Genomic DNA, 22,798 nt, shown 5'->3' on the forward strand with positions numbered 1-22,798 from the left:
AGGTCATCGAAACCTCAGGAGCTGAACTGCAGAAAACAGACAACACTTGAATTTATCAACAATTGGAGGTTCACCTTTGACCGGTTCACTGAAACATGCAAGATGGCGGGGCTTACAGTCAATGCCAACAAGACCAGGAGCCCTTACGAACATGACCTCACTTTGTCACACTGCACCCTGTCAGTAATGGATTGAGGAGCAACATTGGAAAACATGGACCACATCTATTATCTCAGAAGCCACTTCTAGATATTGATGATGAAATTAATCACGGACTTCAAAACACCAACACGTACTTTTGAGGAAAATGTATTTGAATATCAAGGTCTTAATCTGGGCACAAATCTCATTGTCTACTGACCAGCTGTAATTCTTGCTCTCCGGTAAGATCTTGAACCCTGAATTTCTTAAAGGAGTCACCTACAGGCGCAGATTATAAAATAACACTGCAAAATCCTCCAACTTCGTCAGATGGATAAAGCGATGAACATCAGCGTCGGTTTGGTGCGTCAGAGTTCGGAGTGCACCGACACAGCACTGTCTGTGAGGAGTTTGTATGTTGTTCCTGTTTCTTCCTGGTGCTTCACTTTCCTCCCACAGTCCAAAGACATACCGGTTAGTAGGCTAATAGGTCATTGTAAATTGTTCTGTGCTAAATAGGTGGGCTGCTGGGTGACATGGCTCGTTGGGCTGGATAGGCCTGTTTCCCACAGTATCTCTAGTTAAAATAAAATAAAATACATGCAGTTAATGTGCTCATTCTCTTTAAATAGTCCTCCACTGGCTCCTAATACATATGGGAGCAGGTGAGCCTTACTCTGGATGGGTTTTGCACTGGGCCTGATTCCAATCTGGGTGTTGTGACTGTGGTGCCATGGAAGTGTCCTGGAATGTCCCTGCAGACTTTCCCAGTTTAATCCATCTTGATTGTGATTTTGAAACATCTAGATAGAGTGGATTCTTGAAGACCTAGACAGAATGGATGTAGAGGGAGTGTTTCCAAAAGAGGGGGAGTCTTGGACCAGAGGGCACAGTCTCAGAATGCAAGGATGTCCTTTTAAAACAGAGATGAGGAGGAAATTCTTTAGCCGGAGGGCGGTGAATCTGTGGAATTCAATGCCATGGATGGCTGAGGAGACCACGTCATTGGGTGTAATTAAAGTGGAGGTTGATAGATTCTTGATTAGTAGGAGCGTCGTCAAGTCACTTTTATTGTCATTTCGACCATAACTGCTGGTACAGTGCATAGTAAAAATGAGACAACGTTTTTCAGGACCATGGTGTTACATGACACAGTACAAAAAACTAGACTGAACTACATAATAAAAAAAACACAGAGAAAGCTACACTAGACTACAGACCTACACAGGACTGTGTAAAGTGCACAAAAACAGTGCAGGCATTACAATAAATAATAAACAGTACAGTAGGGCAAGGTGTCAGTCCAGACTCTGGGTATTGAGGAGTCTGATAGCTTGGGGGAAGAAACTGTTACATAGTCTGGTTGTGAGAGCCTGAATGCTTTGGAGCCTTTTCCCAGACTGCAGGAGGGAGAAGAGATTGTATGAGGGGTGCATGGGGTCCTTCATAATGCTGTTTCCTTTGCGGTTGCAGCGTGTAGTGTAAATGTCCGCGATGGCGGGAAGAGAGACCCTGATGATCTTCTCAGCTGACCTCACTATCCGCTGCAGGATCTTGCGATCTGAGATGGTGCAATTTCCGAGCCAGGCAGTGATGCAGCTGCTCAGGATGCTCTCAATACAACCCCTGTAGAATGTGATGAGGATGGGGGGGTGGGAGATGGACTTCCCTTGGTCTTCGCAAAAAGTAGAGACGCTGCTGGGCTTTCTTTGCTATGGAGCTGGGATTACAGGAAGAAGACAGAAGAATGGGGTTGAGAGGGATAATCAATCAGCCATGGCAAATGGTGGAACAGACTCAATGGGCCGAATGGACTGATCCTATATCTTACTGCCATTTGCTCTAATATTGTCACTCTGCCTCATGCCTCCCTCTGGCACTGTCCAGCTGTACCCTCACTTGTAGACCTTCCACACGTGTAAACAAGAAATCAATTATCACCTCTAGAAGTGGACACGAATATCAATAACAAATCTGGAGATGCCGGAGAACTGGAACAAGGTAGGAAAATGGTGGGGAAATCCAGCCGGTCAGGCAGCACTTGTGGAGAGAGAAGTAGTCGACAGATGTGACCAGGACAGTCGCTCTGAGTTAATGCTGTTCACGTTAAACACCAGCTTACTGCTTCCAAATGGTTCAGCGTTTGCTTTTCTTTGATCTTATACTCCCTCACCAACTTTATGAAATAAACAGCAGAAGCAGGCCTTCCCGCCCCCTTTCAATAACTTCATGCTTTATCTTCAACCTCAGCAACATTAACCCTGTCTTCACCAAAATCTGAACATCTCACAGCTGCAGCCATGAAAGGGTTAAGACTAAGCCTCAAAGTTCAAAATGCATTTATAATTAAAGTATGCGTATGTTAACATATACCAATTTCAGAATAATTTTCTTGCAGGCATTTCTAGGGGGGAAAAAAAAGCAAATACAATGTAATAAAACTGTTCTTAAGTAGACAAAGAGAAGCAACCACTATGCAAAAGAAGGCAAACTGCAAATAAAATAAAATTCGGAGAATGTGAATTCAAAAGAATCCGTAAAGTGTAGGTCGTAGAATCAGCTCAGAGTTGTGGTGAGTGAAATTATCCACGTTAGTTCATGAGACAGATGCTTGTAGGGTAATAACTCTTCCTGAACCTAGTGGTGTGGAATCGAAGGGTTTTATGCCTCCTGCCTGATAACAGTAGTGACAAGAATACATGACCTATGGTGGGGGTCTTTAATGATGGATAATGCTGTCTTGTAGCAGTGTTCCATATAAATGTACTTAATGATGTGGAGAGGTTTGCCTGCGATGAACTGGACCATATCCAGCACTGGCGCCCAAAGATTCACCTCCAAGCACGTAAAGTAAATTCTGAATGGTCGTCCCCTTACAGAACACTGTGATTTGAGACGCCTAACTAGAAAAAGCACGAACTCTGCATCCACCTCGTCAAGCCCCAAAGGAGTTCCACACATTTCAAACTGGTTGCCTCCTGACCTTCTAAACTCAAAAGAATTCAGGAACAAGTCTATTCATCTTTGGGATGTAGACTTCCTTGGCAAGGTCTGAATTTATTGCTCATTCATTATTACCCCTGGGAATGAGGTGGTCAGGTGCCTTCCTGAAGCACCGCAGTCCTTTGTCACAGTGCAGAAACACACCTTTCTGCCCATCGAGACCATGCTGAATTATTACTCAGGCTAGTCGCATTGACCTACACCCAGACCACAGCCTTCCATACCCCTCCCTTCCATGTACCCATCGAATTTTCTCTTAAATGTTGAAGTCCAGCCCACGTTCACCACTTCTGCTAGCAGCTTGTTCCACACTCTTACCACCATCTGTGTGAAGAAGTTCCCCATCATGTTTCCCTTAAACATTTGACCCTTGACCCTTGACCATAGACCGCTTGTTCCAGTCTAAGGTAATACTGCCTTGCAGTGGAGTTTCAGAATTCAGGTCCCTCAGACCTCTCAACAACGGAGCTGGTCAATTCGTATCAGGTACTGAAGGATGGACGTTTAATATTGGTGTTGCCTGTGTTCCACAAGGGGGAGAAAGCCCCAGTATGGCAAAGAAGATGGTTGTGGTTTTTGGAGTTTATTTAACTCAGCCCCAGGAGATCTCCCTGCAGGAGATTGCTGCAGCAGTGACACAGAACTGAATGAAAAATACACTTAAAAAAAGACATGCAGATGCTGGAAATCTACAACTAAATCGGAAAATGCTGGAAACACCCAGTGAAGGCTCTTTAACCTGAAGTGTTAACTGTTTCTCATCAGACTGGTGCTGTCTGGTTCCAGAACTTTCTATTTTTATTTCAATCTTCAAGGCCCAGCCGTCTTCATATGTTCCATCAGTGACTTTCCCTCAGTCTATGCCTGCATGCATCGAGGCCCGGGCTAATAAGTGGCAAGAAATAGTTATGCCTCACATCCGTCTCTGTCAACAGAGAGTTTCACCATTTAACACTGGCATTTAAAGCGCCCACTGCGCCCTTTTCCTGAGCACCACTACTGATCAGAACTGAACCAGCCACCTAAAATTGTGGGTTTAAGGGTATAAGTTATTGTTTTTATTTCAATGCCCGAAGTCCAAACAGCTTTTTCATCAGAGTCTTTCTTTAAAGCTCTACCTGAAAGCAGCAAGGCCCAGTATTATTGAGGCCTGGGCTAATACGTGGCAAGTAATAGTTGTGCCACACAGTTGCTAGGCAACATCTATCTTCGTTAAGAAAGAGTTTCACCATTTCATATAGCTTGCACTAATTTCCTGAACTTCACAACTGAGCAGAAACTTATCTGGACCATCCTGCTAAAGTAGTGGATATAAGGGCCGATCAGAGGTTGGGTATTCCTGCGGCTTGTAACTCACCTCCTGATACCTTAAAGCTTTTCCTCCATTAGCAAGATACAGAGCAGAAGAGTGGTGGAATGTCAGGATAAAGCAGTCCACTTGATTGGGTTGGCCACCCACCATATTACACATTGATTCCCTTCAGAGGCTGCAGTGTGAAACCAGCAGCAGTTATTCACCCATGCTACTCCAACAGCCACCCAGACCACCAAGAAATCCAACGGGTTCAGGTCCACCACCGCCGGCAGGTTCTCTCCAAAATCGTTTGTCCTTCATCATCACTCTGCAGGCCGCTCAGTCCCGTGAGACTCCTTCTCTGCTCAATAGGATCATGGCCCATCTGCCTGAAAACTCAACGCCCCATTCCCTCCTACCCCTGGAAACCTTTCACCTGCTTGCTGATCAGAGATCTACCTAAACGTCTGCCTTAAAAATACTCAAGGGTGCCACCTCTTGCACCTTTGGTGAACAGAGTTGCATAGATTCACAAATAAAAAATATTGGAGGTACTCAGCAGGGCAGGCAGCATCTGTGGAGAGGGAAACTGGGAGTTAATATTTCAGGACCTGAGATATTATCTCTGTTTCTCTCTTCACGGATACTGTCCGACTTGCTGAGTGTTTCAAGCATTTTCTGGCTTTGTTTCAGATTTGCATCATCTGCGGTTCTAGATTTCTATCTAGGAGAAAGAACTTCGCCCAAACTCTACATTAAATGGCAGTGCATTAACTGAAGGCATTGTAGCCAATAAAGCAGATATGAAGGGAAGGAGTGGAGAGGTAGTTTAATAGGACAAGAAGGAGTTGGGTCAGTAGAGAGACTTAGACCAGTTAAGCTTAATACCCCCTTTCGATACGGTACAATTTCACTCAGAGTAACTACAGCAGCTAGGATGAGTGGGCAGCGTTTTTCAGGAAGTGGCTAAGGTTGTTGTGTTTTAGTCTCATTGCATTGTGACAGTGAAAGAAACAGGTCAGTGAGCAGCAGCACCTGACCCTCCTCAGGAAGTCACACTCTTCTATTGTTCTCAAATCATTTTATCAATACTTGCTTCCTGAGCTCGTAGGTTTACCCCGCATGGCGGATAGGACAATCTGCATGTGCTGCTGCTTCAGGAGGAGATCGGAAAGCCGCCTGTCCCTCACCCCTGGTAGGGTGCACCGTCTGTAAGGAACGCGCTTTGGATTTTTGTGGGGGTGGGGGATTGTTGGGTGGGTTGGTTAAGTGGCGAAGGGGCTGGTTGGCAAGCGGCAGGGAGTCTGAAAGAGGTTCATATCCATTCATACTTGCTCAGGGATCTGGTTTACTGATTGATGGGGTAGAGGTTGACCACTTTTCTTGTCAATGAAGTAAACTTGAAGAAACAGTATTTGTTATCTCTCAGCCCAATCAGACTTTTTTTTTAACTATTTCAGACTTTACCAGTTATTTTCATGCTCAGTTTAACTTAACTCCCTCCATTTTCCTGCCTTTAGTGGCTAGGAAATTCTTATAACATTGAGACTACAGTCTTCAGCTATCCTACCAAGGTCACATCCTGAGGCCAGCTCTTGTCAACTCTCTGACAGCCTCACTCAGCTTAAACTGATTCACCTGCATCTGCTCATGGAAAATCAGTTGACATGACCATAAAAGAGCTCTTGGAAAGGAATTACAGCAGTTTTTAAATCATGGTGTTACTGTTAATGAATCAATGTAATTTGAAAAATCAAAATGAGTACAACCATTGGTAAAAGCCCATCTTCCCCAGAACACACTGGTGCAATTCGAAAGAGCACCCTCACGTCAGCCATTACTGTCTGATTCGGTGCAGGATTCCTCTCACAGTATGTAAGTACTGCAGCAAACTGTCAGGTCAGCTGAAAAGGTCATCAGCTGCAGTCTACCATCGCTACAGGACCTGTATGTGTCCAGGCCAAAGAAGAGGCGAGGAAAAATCATTATGGACATGACCCAACCAGCCAACTACCTTTTACCCAAAGCTCCCTTCTGGGAAGCACTATAGAGCTACTAAAACACAAGCATCATGCCATTTTAAAAGTTTCTACCTGCAGGCCAATTAATGTGATCAACCATTCTAGTTAGTCAGCCCCCTCCCCCCAACTATTACCTCAGTCACTGAACTGTACTATAAACAGTTTAAACCACTTTTTATAATGCAGTTTACATTATAAATACATATTCATAATAATGCATATTTTATTCTTTTCCATACTTTAACATCTAATGTTACTTTTTATATATTTTTTTATTCTTATAGTTGTTGAATGTTGCTTTTTGTAGCATGTTGAACCACAACAACTTCCTAATATGTGTAAATATATGTGGAAAATAAAGCTGATCCTTGATCCTAATAAATACACAATGAAATAATGAAAGAGAAACAAAAAAAGGTCAAATTTATTCTTTTTATGAAGACTGGTGAACCTATTCTAATAAATAAAACATCACAAGAAGAGATGGTTGTTCATAAGGCTGAGGGGCCTGATGCGAAGTGCATCCTGCATCTTTGCTCACAATATTAGTGAGGTCTCCAGGGACAGGACAGCAGGACAGATGTGCCTCAGTGTCCAGATTATTCTCAGTGCCATACATCGATGAAAATGGAGATAGGGAGGAAGAATACTAGGCATGGGCTGGAGAAAAAGATTTCGATTTGTGGTGCTTTGAGACAGACCTTGTGACAGGAAGTGTCTATTCAAAGGGAAAAGGTTGCCTCTCACCATGACTTGGGCCAATCTTCCTCATGGAGAGGTTCACCAATGTCAGTGTGGAGGTTTTAATGCCAGTAGAGAGCTGGATATTGGTACCAGGCAGTAATAGTGGGAACAGCGTATAAAGGATTTAGCATATTGGATAATACTAGGGGAGGAAATAGTTCCATATTTGACAGGCGCAGAGAACAAAGTCCACGAGGAATGCAAAGGAACATTTGGAATACATGAGGTAAATAAGGCTGGTGAGCTACACTCATGTGGGATCATGATGTAGAGGTCTTCATCTGAGGAAAAGATTGCCACAGGAGTTGAGAATTCTCCAATCTTCTTTTAGGTACAAGGAGACTCCAGAGGTTTGGAAAGTTGCAAATATGACATCTGTGTTCAAGAAACAAAAGGCAGGAGGAAAATAACAAATGCTCGCTGAATGTTGGATTGTGCGAGGATGATCAGAATGGATTGTAAAAGGCAGATTGCACCTCATTGATAACAGACTGTTTGTGTTGCAGAGAAGATTGATGAAAAGGATATTGCCGATGTGAATTTTTAGACAGTGTGTTACAAAGTATCTTATGTAATGTTGATTAATAAGACCAAGACTCATAGGAATGCCAGTGTTAGTGTGGGTGACAGAAGCAGCAAGTTATAGTAAATGGTCGATGCCCAGGTTACAGGATGGTAGACAGTAATGTTTTCCTGGAGTCCATGTTCAAACAACAGTTTTTCGACAATTATATACATTACCTGATTAGGGGAATACAGAGAAAAATTTCAAAATCTGCCTATGATACCAAACATAGACATGTGGTAAATATCTAAAGGTGATACAAGTTGATTGCAGCAGGATATGGATGAATTGTTAGAACGGGCAGACAGGAGGCAGATGAAATTTAATAGATGAGATGATGTATTTTATCAGAGGGGTTGCAGAAAGTAAGTATAAATTATTGACACTGTTCTAAGGAGGGTGCAAGGATAGAAGGTCCTGAAGCTTTAACTACTTAGGTCTTTGGAGATGACAGGCAATATTGAGGGATCAGTCAGCAGAGGACATACACTCTTGAATTTCACAAACGCAAGAATGTTCTGAAACTTCATGAACTTTGGATTATGGAATGCTTTCTTTTATTAGTCAAGGCATTGAGTTCAAAGTCAAGAGATTATGTTGCCACTTAAAAAAAACTCTGGTTTGGCCACATCTGGAGTATTCCATACAGTTCTGGAAGGATGATGAGGCTTAGGAGAAGGTGCAGATGAGGCTTACCAGGATGCTGCCTGGTTTAGAGGGCGTGTGCTATCTCGAGAGGCTGGGTAAACTTGGGTTGTTGTCTCTGGAGTGGTGGAGGCTGAGGGGAGATCTGATAGAGGTTTGTAAGATTGTGAGAGGCGTAGACAGAGATGTTCTGTTTTCCAGGGTTGAAGTGTCAAATACCAGAGGGCAGGCATTGAAAGTGAGAGGGGATAGATTCAAGAGGGATGTGAGGGGTAAGTTTTTTACTCCGAGTGTGGTGGATACCTGGAATGTGCTGCCTGGTGCGGTGGTAGAGGCAAATGTATTAGAGGCTTTTAAGAGACATTTGGATAGGCACGTGGATGTGAGGAAGATGGAGGAACGGGGACTGTGTAGGGAGGAGGGAGTAATGTTTGGGTGTTTTTGATTTGCTTTTTAGCTGGTTCAACACAACATTGTGGGCCGAATGGCCTGTCCTGTGCTGTACTCTTCTACGTTCTGTGTTCTGGTTAGGTCTTATGAAAGCAGTTCATCCATTTCTGGCCACGGCATTATAAGGTAGGAGTGAATCTGCTCGATAGTGCATAGCAGTAGATCACCAGAGCGACTCCAGGAATGAAGGATTTTAGCAACAAGATTAGGTTTAAGAAAGCGGTTCCTCAAATAAAGGCCTCTTAAAAAGTGGTGCAGTCGTTGTCCTGCTGAGGGGTTTCGGCCTGAAACGTCAACTCTACTGTTTTTCCATCGACGCTGCCTGGCCTGCTGAGTCCCTCCAGCATTTTGTGTGTGTTGCTCAGATTTCCCGCATCTGCGTATTCCCTCTTGCTTGCAATTATTGAACTCGGAAAGTCGGTTATTTAATCAAAGGAAAGGCTGGTAATGTTGCTGAAAAGAGGCAGGAAGTGGCAGTAGAAAAAAAAATCAGCTTTCGCCAAAGGAAGATAGATTGTGGAGTTGAGAAGAATGAGAGGTGACCATATCAAAACACTTCTTAAGGAGCTTGACAGGGTCGTCTCAGAGAAGGTAGAACAAAGAACATTATGATGCAGTACAGGCCCTACAGCCCACAATGCTGTACTGACCTTCGCTGAGAGTCATAGTCTCAAAATCAAAGGTTCAGAGGTACAATTTAATGTCAGAGAAATGTACATAATATACATCCTGAAAAGCTTTCTCTTCGCAACCATCCACAAAATCAGAGAAGTGCTCCCAAAAAATGAATGACAGGTAAATGTTAGAACCCCAAAGTCCCCCCCCCCCCCAGCTCCCCTCCCTTCTGCGCATAAGTGGCAGCAAACAACAATCCCCCTCCCACCACCAGCAAAAATAAAGTGCACCCGCTACCAGCACTCAAGCGTGGGCAAAGACACAGACTTGCAGTTACCACAAAGATTACATTGTTCACCCAATAATTTAACATGCTGCAGGATCTCTCTCTCCTAATAAGGGAGAAGAAGGTGACTCCATTTTCCAACGAGCGGGGAAACATAACAAACAACTCGCTGGTTTACGATGTTAAAAGTCCGTTATGTGGCTTTTTCTGAGCTCTGTGCCTGAAGATCACAAAGATCCCCGGGTCCCCAGGCACACAGCAGATGTTCCGACTCCCTCAACGACACACGGGTCTCCTGTGGTGAAACCGACCCTTGATCCGCCCATCTCCAGTTCCTCCAGCTCCCAGGCTTCTGCATCTGAGCTGAAATCTTAGGCCAAGCCTTTGGCATGCTGAGTAGTGGCCGATTGTGGAGCCCCGAGAGCAGGTCCCATTCCCACAAGGAAACGTAATCAGTGTGTAACTCCAGGTCAGGGTCTTCAAAAGAACCCTGAAAGGGAAAAATAGAGATGTTACAATGGAAGTAGAACTGTTTTCGAAGATGCAAACAAAGGAGTTCCCGTTGGCTGCCGTTACTACTTAAGCCCCGCCTCCTCAGGAGTCAAATATTCGAGACTGAGAGAAAAAGAAATTCCTTTACCCAGTCATAGTGAATGTTTGGGATTCTCTAACTGAGAGACTTTCCGAGATAAAGCAATCCATCCATAGATATTAAGGGAATCAAAAGATGTATATGAGTTTAGAAAGCCAGCATTCCATTGCGATGTATTTGTCTGATTGTAGTGCCCTGTTCCCAATGGGATTGTCTCAGTGTGGGATTCCAGGGTCCATGTGATTGTTCCAGTTAGACCTGTCATTGTTATTCGTATTATCCTTGAGTATTTCACTTTGGATCAGACCATGAGATGAGCTAGAGTTTTGCAAATGGCTTCATCTGATATGAATAAAAAGACTGTGTTTTCTGTACTCTTGGGCTAATTGTTGATGGTTATGGCCAATTCCACCCCACAGATTAGTGCTGGGGTCTGTTTGTAACACTGTTTCAGCCAAGACACTGTTTATGTAAAATGTTATTTTAAAAAAGATCACCAGACCATATTCTATGTGAGCTCTGGAACTCTATTTGTCTGGTTCTAAGCTTCTTGCCTTTCTCATTCGTATTCACCAAGGAGAAGACTGGGGAAATTGTTGAGTTCAGGGAAGGGTTTAATGATCATCTGGACTCTGGACAAGGATGGTATTAAAAATGGCATGATAGAAAAGACAGAGCCTGCAACTGAGTTCAATAAGGAGTTTGTATATTCTCCCCTTGAATGTCTGGATTTCATCCGGAAGCTCTGGCTTCCTCCCACATCCCAAGGACACGGGTTTGTAATTTGTGGGCGTTCTTTGTTGGCGGAAAAACAATGGCAACTCTTGAGCTGCCCCCAGCACGTCCGCAGACTGTGCTGGTTGCTGACGCAAACGATGTGTTTCACAGTAAGTTTCGATGTACAAGCCCCATTTCCGGAAAAGTTGGGATATTTTCCAAAATGCAATAAAAATGAAAATCTGTGATATGTTAATTCACGTGAACCTTTATTTAACTGACAAAAGTACAAAGAAAAGATTTTCAATAGATTTACTGACCAACTTAATTATATTTTGTAAATATACACAAATTTAGAATTTGATGGCTGCAACACACTCAACAAAAGTTAGAACAGAGGCATGTTTACCATTGTGTTACATCACCTTTCCTTTTAATAACACTTTTTAATCGTTTTGGAACTGAGGATACTAATTGTAGTAGATTTGCAATTGGAAATGTCCATTCTTGCTTGATATAAGACTTCAGCTGCTCAACAGTCCGTGGTCTCCGTTGTCTGATTCTCCTCTTCATGATGTGCCATACATTTTCAATAGGAGATAGATCTGGACTGGCAGCAGGCCAGTCAAGCACACGCACTCTGTGTCTACAAAGCCATGCTGTTGTAGCCCATGCAGCATGTGGTCTGGCATTGTCCTGCTGAAATAAGCGTGGTCGTCCCGGGAAAAGACGCCACCTTGATGGCAACATATGTCTCTCTAAAATCCTAATATACGCCTCAGAGTCAATTGTACCTTCACATACATGCAACTCACCCATGCCGTGGGCACTGATGCACCCCCATACCATCACAGATGCTGGCTTTTGCACCTTTTGCTGATAACAATCAGGATGGTTGTTTTCATCTTTGGCACAGAGAACTCGACGCCCGTTCTTTCCGAAAACTAGCTGAAATGTGGACTCATCTGACCACAGCACATGGTTCCACAGTCTTTCAGTACATCTGAGATGAGCTCAGGCCCAGAGAACTCTCTGGTGTTTCTGCATAGAGTTGATGTATGGCTTCATCCTTGTGTAATACAGTTTCAAGTTGCATTTCTGGATGCAGCGACGGACTGTGTTAAGTGACAATGGTTTTCCGAAGTACTCCTGAGCCCAGGTGGCTATAATTGTCACATTAGCATGGCGGTTTCTTAGGCAGTGCCGCTTGAAGGCTTGGAGATCACGCGCATTCAACAGTGATTTCCGACCTTGCCCTTTACACACTGAGATGTCTCTGAATGTTCTGAATCTTTTCACAATATTATGTACTGTGATAATAGACAATAGGTGCAGAAGTAGACCATTCGGCCCCTTGAGTCTGCACCGCCATTCTGAGATCATGGCTGATCATTCACTATCAATACCCAGTCCCTGCCTTGTCCCCATATCCCTTGATTCCCCTATCCATCAGATATCTATCTAGCTCCTTCTTGAAAGCATCCAGAGAATTGGCCTCTACCATCTTCCGAGGCAGTGCATTCCACACCTCCACAACCCTCTGGGAGAAGAAGCTCTTCCTCAACTCTATTTTAAATAACTGACCTCTTATTCTCAATCCATGCCCTCTGGTAATGGACTCTCCCAACATCTGGAACATATTTCCTGCCTCAATCCTATCAAATCCTTTAATTATCTTAAACGTTTCAATTAGATCCCCTCTCAATCTCCTCAATTCCAGTGTGTACAAGCCCAATCTCTCCAATCTCTCTGCATAAGACAGCCCTGCCATCCTAGGATGTTGAAAGACCTAAATTCTCTGCAATCTTGCGTTGGGAAATGTTCCTTTTGAACTGACTAACAATTCTCTCACGAATTTTGGCACAAAGGGGTGAGCCACAACCCATCCTTGCTTGCAAGACTGAGCCTTTGATGGACGCTACTTTTATACCCAGTCATGATACCTCACCTGCTACCAATTAGCCTGCTTAATGTGGAGTCTTCCAAACTGGTGTTACTTGAATATTCTGTGCACTTTTCAATCTTGTTTTAACTCTGTCCCAACTTTTGTTGAGTGTGTTGCAGCCATCAAATTCTAAATTTGTATATATTTACAAAATACAATTAAGTTGGTCAGTAAAACTATTGAAAATCTTTTCTTTGTACTTTTGTCAGTTAAATAAGGGTTCACGTGAATTAACATATCACAGATTTTTGTTTTTATTGCATTTTGGAAAATATCCCGACTTTTCTGGAAATGGGGTTTGTACATGTGTCAAATAAAGCTAACCTTTACGAAGGACGAGGTGTTAGGTGTCATTGGATTGGTCAATTCCGAGGCAGGACGATCTACCCTAAGTTGCTGTGGGAAGTGTTATGTCTTGTAACTCCAAAGTCTGTGATTTTTCCTTTCAGAGAGGTGAGCGTACATGACACGGTGATGTATGCCATTCACATACTTCACTCATACAACAATAATGAATTATTTAATCGCTATTGAGGCTTTTGTACTTTTGTGGGATAATATCTTTCCTGATGGGGTGGTGTGGGGGGGGGGTGTCACTCTGCTGGGCAGGTGAACCAGTCTCAGGTTCCGGAGCCGCCTCCGTAATGGTTGTAGGAGCTGACTCTGGCAGGAGGTGGTTCTGACAACTTTGGCCACCATCCTTCTCTAACAATTGAACCTGCTCTCCTCATCTGACCACTATGTCATCTCCAGATGATATAAGACACAATCTCCACTGAGTAGGAGAGTGGTCCAGTTCTGTCCTTAATCTTTCTGAGTCTTTTGATCACCTCTCTAATCCCTCATCAGGACTGTTTGTTCAGGAGTGAAACATCAAACCTCCTCGTTTGAGGAGCCTTAAGTTTGCCTCAGCTGTATGTCCAATGTAGTCCTTCTGAGATTGGGTTTGATGGGATTAAAGTGTGAACACAAGGAATGACTCAGGAACAGCATAGCTGATGGGTTGTTGGTTGTGGAGTGTGCTGCATTGTGGTATGCAAGAAGGAAATTGGTGAGCTCCTGATTCAGTGTAGTGTGTTTTGCTCGCAGTCTGTTCTTCATACTCTGGACAAACTTTTCTGCCAAGTCATTTGTATCTGGGTGGTACGGTGCAGCTGTGATATATCTTATCCATTCATTTTCAGGAAGACTGAAACTGTTACACAACAAATTGTGATTCATTGTCACTGAGTAAACGTTCAGGAACACCAGGCCTTGAGAAAAGCTTTCTCACCACATCAACCGTGTGCGAGGCTGCAGTGGAGACTGTTGGGAACACTTCTGGCCAACATGTAGCTGCAAACACTGCAACCGAGAAATTTGTGCCCATGACAGGACTGGCAAAGTCTACATGAATCCTCTTCTAGGGCAGTGCAGGCCTTTCCCAGGGATGGAGAGACGCTGCTCTTGGCATCTTCTGGACATGTTGGCCAGAAGAGGAGTGTGCTCTTTTATAAATATTTCGAGTAACCGGGTTACCGAACCAGCAGAAATAGAAAACACGTTGGAGTCTGGTATTACTGTAGCTAATAGTGTTTATTAGTAAACTAAGTAATACAGTACTATAAAATGCAAATATATGAAACAGGTTAGCAATGATATATACAGAAGTGTAGAAATAGGAATCAAAACCAAGCTCTTTCAGAGTCTAGGGGTAAATGGATAGTCTTACGATGGTGAAGAGTTCAGTTCAATTCAGTTTAGGTCGAGGTGGTTGCTGGTGTATCGTTGGAGAGAGAGAGAGAGAGAGAGAGAGAGAGAGAGAGAGAGAGGGAGAGCGAGAGGTGATGCGGTTGCCGTCGAACTTTCCATTGTCTTCCTGTCCTGTTATGGTCACCGACTGTGACCCCGTACGACCGTTCTTCAGTGGTGGACCTGTCACCCAGGCAAGGGTGGACACACAAACAAGCCCCCACCGGTTGCACCTTCACACACTGTGAGCCACTGATCGATTCCCCGAATCGATCCTACGAACCTCCCACCTTCACGTTGGTGCACAACGCTCTTTCAGTGTCCTGTGGTGTGTCTGCTTGTGTCTTAGCAGACCTGCTTTTTAACTCCCTTTTCAGGGCACCCGCTGTCCATCAACTTGGTCCTGCCTTGCTGTCTCTGCAAGAATCTTTCAAGCAGGCAAAAGTGTCCTTGGAACAAAGGTAAACAATCAGCCAAGGAGCCATAATATTAAATCATGTCTCTCTCTCTCTCATTAGCAGCATAGTTCACAGGAGGGCCAACTCTGGACTCCATCTCAGCTTGGTTTGCTCATCACACCTTTTACAAGGGTGAATGGGACAATCCATCAACATTTCCATGATTAGTCATCTCTTGAATTTGATCTTATAATTGTAGCCTCCAAGAAACCATCTCTGCATTCACACTGCTGCTGTTAATGGACCGCCCTTCTGTGGATTGAAAATGGGTGCTAGTGGTTGGAAACCAGTACTGAGGGGCCTCTCTCATAATGGTACCGGCTGAAACGTTTTACACCTCAAACCAGAGTCAAGGCCTCTCTGTCAATCTGTGCGTAATTGCTTTCTGCAGCAGCAAGGGAACATGGTGTGAAAGCTTTGTGGCGTTCACTTCCATCACTCATAACATGTGACCTGACTGCACCCATACCATGAGGCAAAGCATCACAGGCAAGCTTTGATGTGGATCACAATGCGTGAGTACAGTGTCTGACGTCACCATTTCCTTTACCTTTTGGAAAACCACCTCACACTGCTTTGTCCATTACCATTTCTTCCCAATCTGTAGGAGTGAGCTCAAGGGGTGGAACACGGTCTCCAGGTTTGGTAGGAACCTGTTATAGTAATTGACAAATCCTAAAAAGGACCATGACTGTGACAACATGCTGGTGGAACACAGCAGGCCAGGCAGCATCTATAAGGAGAAGCACTGTTGACATTTCGGGCCGAGACGCTTTGTTTCGGCCCGAAACGTCGACCGTGCTTCTCCTTATATGGCCTGCTGTGTTTCACCAGCATTTTGTGTCTGTTGTTTGAATTTCCAGCATCTGCAGATTTCCCCGTGATGACTGTGACATGTCCTTTGACCTTGGGGCATCCACTGCTGCTTGAGTTTTCTCAGCACACTTGTGTAAACTTTGTGCATCAATGGTGTGACCACAGTAAGTGATGGTTGGTTTAAAGAAATCACCCTGGCTGCATTGTGTTCTGTGCCCACAATCGTCTAATTTTTTTCAAACTGTCTTGAGACGTTCCTTATCATTGTTAACAGTAAGGATGATATCACTGTGGTAACACTGAGTGCCTGGGCAGCCTTGCATCATCTGGTCCATAGCTCCCTGCCAGAACGCTGCTGCAGATGTTACTCCAAAAGTAAGCCTATTATAGTAATAAAGCCCTTTCTGAATGTTTATGGTGAGAAACACTTTGGACTCGTCTTCCATCTCCATCTGTAGGTCGGCCTTGACTAAGTCCACTTTGCTGAGGTGTTTGCCTCCAGAAAGGTCTGCGATGATATTTATCCTGGGCAGAGGGTATTGATCAACTTTCAGAACTGGGTTGATGGTAACCTGGAAGTCATCACAGATCCTGACAGACCCGATCTTCTTGTCTACCGGGACCACTGACGTCGCCCATGGACACCACCCAACCTTGGAAAGAATTTCTTCAGCTTCCATCCAAACTAGCTCACTGGCTGCTTTATCACAGCTGGTATAAGGAAGCAGGTGGGCTTTGTAAAACTTTGGTGTGGCATTTTCACGTAACACCCTTTTTCCCTTGATGTAACTGCTCTCAAGCTTCCAATGCAGGTGTCAATTTCAATCTCTGTTATCTTCATCAGGATGATGCCAATGCATGTCTAATCTGATATATATATATCCCATCATTCATCCCTACTGAATAACTATAATGAATTATTTAAGCAAGCAAGGAAAATAATTTTAGTCAAATACACAGCAGGAAGTAAGCGAGAAGATAACAGTAACCCTGACAGAGATCTCTGCATTTTCATTAATCACCACTGAACTGCCAGAAGACAGGAGGGTCACCAATGTTCAAACAGTTCGAGGTCTGAACTCTGTCTTTGAGCCAAATTGTCTCTCTATTCCGGAAAGGCACAGGGATAAGTTAGATAACGACAACATCTGTGGTATGGTAATTATTGGGGAAAGTACTAAGAGGTGAGTGAGGGCCTCGGTTGTTCAGAGTTGACCATGGATATTGCTGTCTAGGTATGCAAACCTGGGCACTACAATATGGAAAGCAAGCTGTTGCCTGTGTAGCAAGCTCCCCCTCCCCATACGTCTGATGAACCCAAAGGAACGGCAGAGACTGACACGGTTTGGCACCAGCAGCATCGCGGGATTGGCCAGTCACCATTGAACTCGATGTAGGACGGCCTTAGGGACTCCAGCTCTGGATTTTTCCCTCGGGCTTTACTCCCGAAGCCTTCCACATGAGTGGGAATAGCCACAAGGCAGCCTGACCACTGTCCTGGACGCTCAGTGATATTATCCACCCTGAGATTGTGAGGTCAGTATTAACTTGGCGGGGGGGAATCATTGCTCTGCTGCTTATGCATCGTGGGGGGGGGGTTTGGGGTTTTAACGTTTTAACTGTCATTTGTTCTTTGGGAACACTCCTCTGTTTTTGTGGATGTTTGCGAAGAAAAAGAATTTCAGGGTGTATATTGTGTGTATCTCTCTGACATTAAATGTACCTATTGAACCTTAACTGCACCAATCACACAACCTACTGCGACCACAAAACCAAATCAGAGAGTGCCTCATCCCCGAACTCTCCAAAGCCTTTCATCTTTTTACAAGACACTCTCTCCCTGCTTGGACCAGTGCAGCTCCAAAAGCAGCCCATGATGTTAAGCACCATCTAGCACAAGATAACTAATTATTGGTGACGTCCTAACCATTCACTTCCTGTGCCAGCTGGACAACTGAGATACAGAATGAAGCATCCACACCACAAACCCCCAACAGCAACTCAGAAGGCCTTACTATCAGTTGCCTCTACATTGGTTTAAGGACTTTAAGTTCCAGAAAAGTTAATATTCAAGAAAGTTAATAACATTCAAAGTCAATTATCTGTTTATCTCAGAGAGAGGCCCACCATTGGTCAGAATCAAACATGGATGTTGCGTCCTAGCTGTCTAAGTTGGTGGTGTAACACTATCGGTCAATGTGATATGGAGACCAAGCTTTTGCCTGTACAGCAGGCTCCCGCTCCCCAGGCAGCTGACGAATCCAAAGGAACGACAGACACTGATAGAGTTTGGCACCAAAGGCATCACAGGAGCTATTCAGTGTTAAACTCAGCTTAGGGCTGCCTTAGGGACTCCAGCTCCGGACTTTTCCTTGGGGTTTACTCCCCAGGTCTTCTCCATGAGTGGGTATAACTGTAAGACAGTGGAGGTTTGAGATCAGATGAGCTGGCAACCACGGTTGACGAGCTGCATCTGCCCAGAGTGACAGATGTTAAGGCGCCCAGACCCTGTCTTTGCCCCTTCTTCTGGCAGTAGAAATGGTTCCACCAGGCATTAGTAGCTAAGCCACACGTGAAGGCCGGGAGCTGGACTTGATTGTTTGAGATAATTGCCATTGGGAGAATTTAATAGGTAGTGGGAACTTATCCTTACTAACCACCCCTGGCTATATCAACTTTAAGGAATCCAGTTGTATATTAAAAGCAGTCTGTTTATGCTTATCTGGTTCTCTAATCCATGCAGTTAAACAGTCTGCCATTACATAGCTGACATTAGGGCTTCACTGTAGTCTTTAGCACTTTTTAGTGTCTAATTCTCTATTCCAAATACTTCAGCGACTTTCTTCCAAGTTAACAACCATTACAATTGGACAGTGTTATGAGTAATTTTGAAGCGGTTGTAAAGGGGAGCAGCGTATATACAACAGAGTACACCGAGTGCTCCTAAACTCTGGGCTACAACAGCAGCTCGGGGCCCAGTGTATGTTGTCATGGATGTCAGACTGACAATTCCCATCTGCTGTTGGACGGTCAGTGTAATTTTACAAGCTGCTGGTGTGCCCAAATTCGGAGTGTTGTGTTCAGTTTTAATCACCTGTCAGAGCAAAGACTTATTAAACTGGAAGGGATGCCAAAAAGATTGGCCAACCAAGACTTGAGAGTCTGAGCTATAGGGAGAGGTCAGCCAAGCTGGGACTTTATTCTCTTCAGCATAGGAGATTGAGGAATGATCTTGTAGAAGTGTATAAAACCACGGGAGGTATAGGTGGGGTGGCCTCTCGAAGTCCAACCCTATGCCCTATCATGAGAGATGGAAACAGGTAAGGTTGGCCAACAGGGCTCAGGAGAAAGTGTATGGGCCAATCCCTTGTACAATGGATTACAGAAACATTCATGAATTCCAACCACACCATTGACTTTGGACGATGGAGACAGGAGGTCAGCGATGGCCTGTGCTCCACTGGGAGATCAAGGGCCAAGAAAAAATGAAGAAGATAGGTAGGGTGAATCTACTCAACCTTTTCCCCAGAGCTGGGGAATCAAGATCTAGGGAGCATAGGTCTGAGGTGAGAGGAGAATGATTTAATGAGAATGTTGGGGCATTCTTTTTACACAAAGAGTGAACAACAACGAGCTGCCAGAGGAAGTGGTTTAGAAAGGCACAATAGCTACTTTTATCCATAACAGGAACATGGTTTAGAAAGATTTCAAAGGTTATTGGTCAAATGGGACCAGCTCGGATAGAGTATCTTTCTCAGCATGGACCACTTGGGCCGCGGCACAAATTCGACTGGCCCTCAGTGAAGGTCATGCCGCAAGCAAGTACGCAGCATGCAAAAGAATTCATAGAAATGTGAACAATTCTGTAAACAAACACGTGGGCCTCAATCCCATTTATGAGCTGGTGTGGGCAAAATTCCAGACCCAGTCCTTGAGGCCCCTCAAGTCAACTCCTCTCAACCCAATTAATATCAGCCCCAACCTGGGTCCAAACAATGACAGGCACAGTCCAGGATTTTCAGCTGATGCTGGGTTTGACTTTGGGGCTAAAACAACAGCATGTGGTTCTACCAGTGTCAAAGCTGGTGTTCAGAGCTTTCTGATGTTGGGCACTGAACTCATCTTCTTGCCTGCTGGATGATGCAGGTCTTTTTTATTTGAGTGACCAATTTTGTAGAGTTTTGGACACGTCTCCTATGTCTGTTCTCAGAGGTGAACCCCTGAGAGAAATAGACCATGGTGGAGAACCGGGGGTAGGGGGAGGAGGAAGTGAAGTTGACTAGTAAGGGACAGGAAGGCAGATTGGTGGGAGAGTCGGAGGTGGAAATAGCAGAGTGATGGAGAGTGGTGGTTTGATGTAAAGGATGCAGGTGAGCAGTATTATTCTGCAGGGACCAGTGTTGGCGCTGCTAATTTTCATTCTTTATGTTAAAGATATGGATAACGGAAGTAATGGCTTTCTGGTCATGTTTGCAGATGATACAAAGGTAAGTGGAGTGGCAGGCAGTGTTGAGGAAGTAGGGAGTCTGCAGAAAGATTTGGACAAATCAGGAAAATGGGCAAAGAAGTGGCAGATGGAATGTAGGGTAGGGAAGTGTATGGTCATGTACTTTTGTAGGAGGAATAAAGATGTAGACTGTTTTCTAAATGGGGAGAAAATTCAGAAGACAGAGGTGCATAGGGACTTGCAGGTTGAGTTGGTGGCAAGAAAGGAAAATGCAATGTTCCCATTCATTTTGAGCAGAATAGAATATAAAAGCAAGGATGTAATGCTGAGGCTTTATAAGGCATTGGTCAGAACACACGTGGAGTATTGTGAGCTGTTCTTGGCCTCTCATCGAAGAAAAGATGTGACGGCATTGAAGAGGGCCCAGGGAAGGTTCATGAGAATGATCCCGGGAATGAAAGGGTTAATGTATGAAGAGCATTTGATGGCTCTGGGCCTGCACTTGCTGGAATTTGGAAGAATGAGGGGGGGATTACATTGATACCTATTGAAAGGCCCAAAAGGAGTAGTTGTGGAGAGGATGTTTCCTGTAGCAGGGTGTGGGTCTTGGATCAGAGGGCACAGCCTGAAGATGGAAGGATGTCTATTTAGAACGAGATAAGGAAGATTTTCTTTACCCTGAGGGTAGTTTATCTGTGGAATTCATTGCTTTAGATGGCTATGGATGCCAGTTCATTGGGTATGTTTGAAATGGAGTTTGATAGGTTCTTCATTAGTAAGGGCATCAAAGGGAGAGGCAGGAAAAAAGGGTCTGAAAGGGATAATAGATCCACCATGATGTAACGGTGGAGTCGACTCAATGGGCCAAATGGCCTAATTCTGCTCCCATGAGACGGAGGCTGTTGGGAAAGGGTCAGAGAGGAGGCAGGGAGGGGGAAGGTGGGAAGTGTGAGATGGAGAAAGTGGGAGCGGGAGAAGTGGAGAGTGCTGGGTATGAAAGGAAGAGTGTGGGTGAGGCGTTTTGAGGTGGGTGACTTCCCTCCTTGCAGGTTTTTTCCACACAGCATCCCCAAGGGTAATCAGCTGATTCTATGTCTACAGTGATCCCACAGTCTACAGACTGTAAGGCTTCAAGCTTTGCTTTCCAAATTTGCGGTCTGGCACCAAGAACGCGCACTTCGCTGCTTGCAAAACAAACAGCTCTCAGCCACTTTGGCAGAGAACAGCTTGTGATAAGATTTTTCAATAGTGTGTTTCCTTCAATCATGCCTCCACATCGAGAATGGAATGTTCTGACAAAGGGCTGCAGAGCCAAAGCATTGATTGTTGTCCTTTCTACTACCAGTGCTGCCTGGCCTGCTGAGTTTTCCTGCATTTTTTGTTTTACTCATCTGAAGACTGACTTAAACACTGGATTTTGTGGTTCTACGTCTTCTGGTTTCTACTTACCTGCATTACCCACTGCACTAGTTCCTGACTTAATCCACTCCATTCCTTTATACACAAAATGCTGGTGGAGTGCAGCAGGCCAGGTTGCATCTATAGGGAGAAGTGCTGTCCACGTTTCGGGCCAAGACCCTTTGTCAGGACTAACTGAAAGCGCTTCTGTTCAAATGTTCAACTGTTCAAATGAAACATGAGCCTTTAGGGTTCTTTTCTTCTGTTTACATCCTAGTGGTTTGTACTCCCCTAAAAGACCCCCTTCCTACTCTTCCATAAGTTGCTGGTGCCCAGATGGTCAACAACAATGGGATCTTCCTCTTTCTCCAATGTCTTCTGGAGTTGACTTGCAATATCTTCCCCACAGCAGGTGTGGGACCGTGGGTCCTCTTCAAAAAGGATCATGCTCTTCTTTTAATTATTGACATTCCTGGTAAAAGATGCCAGCTAATAAAGGTAGGCATAGACCGTTACCAATTGACACATGCATTTGGAGTCATCTCAACTCAAATTAGAGTCAGGCTGAGTTTATTGTCACATGCACAAGTTTGGTGACGTACAGGTACAATGAAAATCTTGGTTGCAGCAGCATCACGGGCAACACACAAAATAAAAATAATATATAAATTATATGTCAACTATACAAGAACCATTATTCAAAATAGAGCCTTAACCTTCAGCCATGTTTTAAAAGAAGAATCCAAATCTCTAACGAGTGGTGGGATGGAGATGTCTCTACCAAAAAGGAGGTGTTAGGGTGCTCCTTCCCTTTGCTAGCCTGTAGGTCACTCCTGAGCAAGATGTAGCACCTGCTTAGCCTCCCTCCCATACCCTCCCCCACAATCAGGGTCATATGAAGCCATGGGAGCAGGTGGTGGATGGTCGTAT

General features: G+C 44.4%; 1 protein-coding gene across 1 annotated transcript in view; it reads left to right on the forward strand.

The window, feature by feature from the left end:
• Positions 1 to 5,560: 5,560 nt before the first annotated feature.
• LOC132383326 (CD2-associated protein-like) overlaps positions 5,561 to 22,798 on the forward strand; it is a 128,474-nt gene continuing 111,236 nt past the window's right edge. The window contains exon 1 of the mRNA XM_059954229.1: positions 5,561 to 5,633. Within this exon, the coding sequence (XP_059810212.1) occupies positions 5,561 to 5,633 (73 nt within the window). The remainder of the gene's footprint in view (positions 5,634 to 22,798) is intronic.

The sequence above is a fragment of the Hypanus sabinus genome, chromosome 30, assembly GCF_030144855.1.
Source record: "Hypanus sabinus isolate sHypSab1 chromosome 30, sHypSab1.hap1, whole genome shotgun sequence".
NCBI classification, from domain to species: Eukaryota; Metazoa; Chordata; class Chondrichthyes; order Myliobatiformes; family Dasyatidae; genus Hypanus; species Hypanus sabinus.